The 6,000-nt window shown below is 43.2% G+C and overlaps 1 protein-coding gene across 5 annotated transcripts in view; it reads left to right on the plus strand.

Annotated features, from left to right (window-relative positions):
- Positions 1-3,856, plus strand: part of RAD18 (RAD18 E3 ubiquitin protein ligase) — a 110,580-nt gene extending 106,724 nt beyond the window's left edge. For 2 of the 5 annotated variants that reach the window (XM_040492091.1, XM_040492092.1), the window contains one exon: positions 2,764-3,856. In XM_040492091.1, coding sequence (XP_040348025.1) covers positions 2,764-2,866 — 103 coding nt within the window. In that variant the 3' untranslated portion in view covers positions 2,867-3,856. The remainder of the gene's footprint in view (positions 1-2,763) is intronic. The other 3 variants (XR_005795661.1, XR_005795663.1, XM_040492093.1) reach the window with 3 other exon arrangements.
- The last annotated feature ends 2,144 nt before the right edge of the window (positions 3,857-6,000 follow it).

A 6,000-nucleotide genomic window follows, 5' to 3' on the forward strand; every position in this document is an offset into this window, starting at 1 on the left:
AAAGACGTAACTAAGGTTGAACACATCATAAACGTGATCATGAAGGCCACAGATTGGCAGATCCCCCGTGTTGAGACTAACAAGCCTGACAGGTGCTAACTGAACCATCTAGGTTACTCATGAACATATCAATAATAAGAGCCCATTCGCCAAAGAGAATGCCTGGAATCAATAATGGGCTGATGGTCAAGGGATTCACTCGACCTTTTATCCTCCCTATAATCCACAGGCGTCTAATGTTGAAATGGCCTCCTTTAAAAATACCAACTCCCTCACCTTCTCCTGGTCCACACAACTTAGTAAGGAAGTTTGGTCACTGAATGCTGCTGTCCCCAGAAAGGAATTATCTTTGGGTCGCTTTCTGGGTAATGATTAGGGCAAAAAGCATGTTGGGTTATATTGACCTATTTCAGAAACCCAGGGTTCCTCAGCTATTCCTAGGCATGATGCTTTTTTCTTTCTCCTAATGGCAACCATATACTGGCCAGATTGGTACACCCTCTGGGTGGCAGCTTGGCCAAGAGGGGTCCTAGAGAATTCAGACTTAATTCTGGTTAAGCTTGTTGGATTCACTTGCTGGAATGCCGTGGTTCTAGGTCAGGGCATCTGGCCTACTGTCTGCCACATACATCTCCTGGTTGTGGTTCTTTCTCTGTTATAAGAATTGAGTTGCGACAGACTATATGGCCCTCAGAGCCCCAAATATCTGGTCATTTACACAGAAAGTTTGCCAACCCCTGTCCTAAATCAAAAATAGTAAGCACTTGTCTTGGTATACGACCCACCGAGTCTTATTGCTCTGGCCCACATGGGTCAAAGTGGGGAACATAATGAGTCTCTGAAAAGTTTAATGAAAATGTTCTTATTCCTCTTAAGCTTGACTCTTCCTGGTCAAAGGACTGTGTGTGGTAGGGGATTAGTGGAGAAAAGGTAAAGTTACAGCTAAGAAAAAGGAACATGCTAATTTTGTGGAGGTGGAGAAAGCAGCAGTGTTGACACCTGGGGAGGAACCTCTTAGACTCTGGGAGGTACCATGAGGGAGGGACAATAATGACCTTTGTCTTTCAGAGCCACCCATTAAACATCTCTCCATGTATGTTCTCCAGCTTTTCCCTAGAGCCTTTATCATATTAATTAGTTGGTTAAAGTTTTCAACATGTGAGTCTTTCTGTTGGTTACTTTATCTCTTGACGATGGACTTATTGTTTTTTTTTCTTTGTGCATTTGTACATTTTGCATGGATGCTAGACATACTGTGAAGGGCCGTAGATACTGAGTTAAAATAGTGTTTCCACATGGAAACAGGCTTGCTTCTTCTGTCAGGCCATTAGTGTGGGGAGTTGACCCAGGTTGGAATTCCCTTGTTCCTAACATGACCTTCAGTGGATATCAGAGGCATCAAGATCTTCAACAAGTGGGCTACTTTTACCTTGTGCTTAGTGTGGGGGCTGGGTTGTAGAAAGGTTTTGTTCACTGCTTTTGTTTCCATTGACCTTTCAGCCTTGTCTGCATGCCTGCCTCCCAGAAGGGCCTCTCTCCATGTCCATACCTCTCCCTCAGCAGTTTACTGTTACTCCCTAATACTTGGTGCTTGGCTCCTGGTGGGGGCCCGCTGGAGCTCTCTCTTTCTTGTTCCAGCTGTGGTCTCTGGCAGGCCTCTGGCAGGCCCCATGTGCCTGGATCTTGTGGGCGGAGCTTTCTCTGCCCACCCCCTCTCCCTCCCGTGGTTGTCAGACTGCCTTGACCCAGGCTCTGCTTGGTGTTGAGAACATCAGCCTAAGATGATTTTCTGCCCTTCCTCCAGAGGTAGAGGCTTTTATTTCTACCATTTCCTCGGCAGGAAAGTATCTTTGCCAGTGTTCTTGCAATTGATTTCCTGTCCTTCAGTGCAGGTTGATTTCCTGTCCTTCAATGCTCGTTGATTTTACCTCCGCTCCTCCTCCAGAGACCTTAGATCTTTGCCCGATTGCCATGGGACATTCAGTTTCCCTCAGCAACTGAAAGCTTTCACTTCATAGAAGAGAACAATCCCAGGAAGAGGTAGGGCTTTCTGCCTGACCCCTGTCCCCACATTCACCAGCTTTATCCAGTGCCACCAAAGTGGGCTGTCCTCAGTCTCCTGCCCTGCTCCCAGTTTTTCTCATGAGCATTTGAGGGAGGCTCCTGGAAAAGAGCTTGCAAGTGCATGTGGCCTCTCCTTGTGTTAGGGCCTTTCAGTACTAGCCCATAGTTCAGAATTCACTAAAATGTCAGCTGATAACCTCTTACCTGGTTGTACAACAGCCACCTTCCTCCGGTGCTGTGTCAAAAGTGAGAACTTGTGTGGCCCATCTCTCTTTGGTGGCGCTTATCTTTCTTTGGAATTTTGTTTTCTTGGTTGCCTTACAACCTCAGCTCTCAGGATTAGGAGAATGATTTCATTGTGCTCTGACTTTGCCTTGTTAGGATAGGAGCACTTTTTTTTTTTTTTCCAGTTTTGTTCATGTTAAGCAAAGTGTAAAATTATTCTAGATTTTCATTCAGAAGAAAGGGGTTCAATTCCTGCCTCTGTCACTTACAGCCTGTGATCTTTGCTAAGTCAGTTATAAAATGTATTTAAAAATGCTAATAATTATTATTGTAATAGACTAGCCAGTGGAGCAGAGGACTATGTGGAGGTTTAAATGAAACAGTGCACGTGAAAGCACATGTTAACTAGAAACTGCCGTGGAAGAATCATGATCGTTATTTTCTAAGGTGCTGTTTCCTTTTTTACATTTTCAGAAATGATCTTCAAGACGCAGAAATGAGTCCAAGGTTCAATCGTCGAACAAGATCAGATGAGAGTGCTGAGATCGAGCCGAGAAATAAACGGAATAGGAACTAGCGTGGGCTTTGCTGACGTTTCCAGTGTGGTGGGTGGAGTGTGCCCCTGTGGGTTGCCAGGCAGACTTCGTGTTCATAAATGCCCAAGTGAAGGGGTTAACTTCTCAATATGATAAGTAGCTGATTGTCATTCTTTTTTTTTTTTTTTTTTGTCTTTCCTGGGAAAAATAAGTTAACAGAACATCCTCACTTGGTTAGTTAACCTCCTGTCTCTAAAACCTCTCTCTGTAAAAATACATCCACACATCCGCCAGCTTTGCAGGTTCACAGACGTGTTGGCAAAGGAGTTTTGTGTGGTTTTGTTTCTAAATCAGGATGTCCTTAAGGCATTCTCCTCTTCCATGGAGAAACTAACTTGAGAAAATGATTCTTTTCAACCTCTTTGCCACAAGGAACAGCTGAAGAGTTAAGAGCCTCTGTATTTCTGGAAAAGCAGGATATCATAAATCACCTCTTTTGTGAATGTCAGCTCCTAATGCCCGGATGCCAGCATGCCCATCACAGCAGTTACATGATGGTCGTTGCCCAAGTTTAATGTAGTCGTTTGTTATTTGGAGTAGGGTGTTGGGTACTGGAACCTAAAGTCACGAACAATAACTTTGAAACATCAAGCATATACTTCAGAAATGGCACTTCAAAATGATGTTAGTCTTTATTTTTTTTTTCACTTGGATAAATCAAATTTTTAACACTCTGAATCCCAGCTATTAATCAAAAAGAATGCAATAAATGGATTTTGTAAATGAATAGATTCTGTATCAATTTAAAATAATGCCCTGAAAACTGTCTTGTGAATAGTTGAGCACAAGCTACAAATCATTGGAAGGGCTTGGTCAGAAATTGTTGTCTCTGCAAAATGTCCACCAGACCAGTTCCCAGTTCCTTCCAGAGTTCCTAATGCCTCTCTTTGGCATCTCAGAGCCAGCCCTCCTGTCCCTTCCCTGCCCCCACATCACTGCCCAGCCCAAACACATCCGCTTTCAAATAACATGACAGTACACGTGCCAGTGTTAAGACAACAAATTTATGAATGTGCCAGAGACATTTGTGACTTCCCCTTTGCAAAGAATGTCTCCATTGACTTTGGCTTTTTGGTATGCTTTTGGGTTTCTGGATAATGTGTGGAGTCTCATTATGACTTAGAGTTCAGCGTTTTCACATTTAAATGGCCGTTTGTTTTCCTTTTGAGTTCTCTGAGCTTCAAATGGTTATATAAGAATTTGTCATGGTCATGTCATCTGCTACATTATGAGTGGTGCAGGGGTACCTGGGTAGCTCAGTCGGTTAAGCGTCCGCCTTCAGCTCGGGTCATGATCTCAAGGTCTGTGGGTTTGAGCCCCGCATCGGGCTCTGTGCTGGCAGCTCGGAACACGGAGCCTGTTTCAGATTGTGTCTCCCTCTCTCTCTGCCCCTCCCCTGCTCATGCTCTGTCTCTCTCTGTCTCAAAAATAAGTAAAAAAACATTAAAAAAAAATTTTTTTTAATTATGAGTGGTGCATTAAGGAAACTAAAAGTAGCACCACTCACTAAATTGACCAGAGGATCTGATGTGAGGTCAGTGAGCAATATCAAGCAAAATAAGGTTTAACACTGATGTGATATTTATGTTACCGAATTGCCAGAAATTATGCTAAAATGAAAACTGTTTCATTAAAAATTGCACATCCACTATAAATTAAACTGGAAATAATCACTATTTTAATTGCAGCTATAAAAAGAAAACAAAACAAAAAAACCCCAAAATCCAAACAAGTAAATTTGAACATCTAATTGGGATCAACATCAGGGATTCATGAATCAGGCAGCATCCCATCTACAAGTAGAAAGGAGCTCCAAGGAGCTGTACAAAATGGAATGTTTTTAAAGGCAGAAAGGAGGTGGGACAAGGAAGTCATTAGCAAAAGAAAATATAGGATGGTTTAGTCAAATTCCTTTTGGGGCAAGGGGAGGTGGTCTCTCATGCAGATCACCTCACTAGTGCTGATCAGGAAATTCCGGATTGGTTAAAGGTCACGTTCCTACAATGCAACTAAGTCTTAGTTGCTGTTGTGGGGGCAAGTGACTCCACCTTGGGTCTGTTGTTTCTTTTTCTTTATTTTTGACACAGCCAAAGGAGTCTGCAAGGGAGTGGTGAGACCCAAGTTAGGGAAATAGGCAAGTGACTATTCAGTAAATATTTGATTATCTTCTTAGGTAGCAGTTACTGTGCTGAGCACTGGGAAAACAGAGGTGACCAGAGGGCCATCTGAAATGATGGTTTTCAGTAGGGCAGAAAAGAAGATTTTGCCCCTAAGGGGCTTTTGCCAGTTTGTGGAGACATTTTTAGGTGTCACAACTGTGGGGTTAGAGGATTGCCCTTGGTATGAATGGATAGAGACCAAGGATGCTTCTGAACATCCTGCAACACACAGGGTAACCCCTGTGGCGTTTTTGCTCAAGCTGCCATAACAAAGTACCATGGACTGGGTGACTTACAAGGAAAAAAAGTTTTTTTCTGCCAGTTCATGGAGGGTAGCAGTCTAAGATGAAGTTGTCTTTAGGGTCAGTTTCTTCTCAGATCTCTTTCTGGGGCTTGTAGATGGCCACCTTCTAGTTGTGTCCTTAGATGATCTTTCCTCTTTGCACACATTTATGTCATAATCTTCTAAGGACAGCAATCATGTTGGATCAGGGCCCATCCATGACACTTCACTGTACCTTAATTATCACTTTAAAAACCCTATTTCCAGGGGTGCCTGGGGGGCTCAGTTAAGTGTCTGACTCTAAATTTTGACTCAGGTCATGATCTCAAAGTTCGTGCGTTCAAGCCCTGTGTTGGGCTCCCACGGTGAGAGTGTGGAGCCTGCTTGGGATTCTCTCTCTCCCCCACTCTCTCATCCCAACCCCTGCTCATGCTCGCTCTCTCTCTCTCTCTCTCTCTCTCTCTCTCTCTCAAAAATAAATAAATAAACTTAAAAAAAAAAACAAAACCCTATTTCCAAATGCATTCACATTCTGAGGTACCAGGAGTTACACTGTCAATATATTAATGGCAGGGTCCGGGAACACAGCTTAGCCCATGATACCTCCCAGTTAAGAATTAACTGGTCCATTAAAATTGTCAATGGTACCAAGATTGAGAAACCCTGGTGTAAA

The sequence above is a fragment of the Herpailurus yagouaroundi genome, unplaced genomic scaffold (assembly GCF_014898765.1).
Source record: "Herpailurus yagouaroundi ecotype Mexico unplaced genomic scaffold, PumYag 183, whole genome shotgun sequence".
In the NCBI taxonomy this organism is placed as follows: domain Eukaryota; kingdom Metazoa; phylum Chordata; class Mammalia; order Carnivora; family Felidae; genus Herpailurus; species Herpailurus yagouaroundi.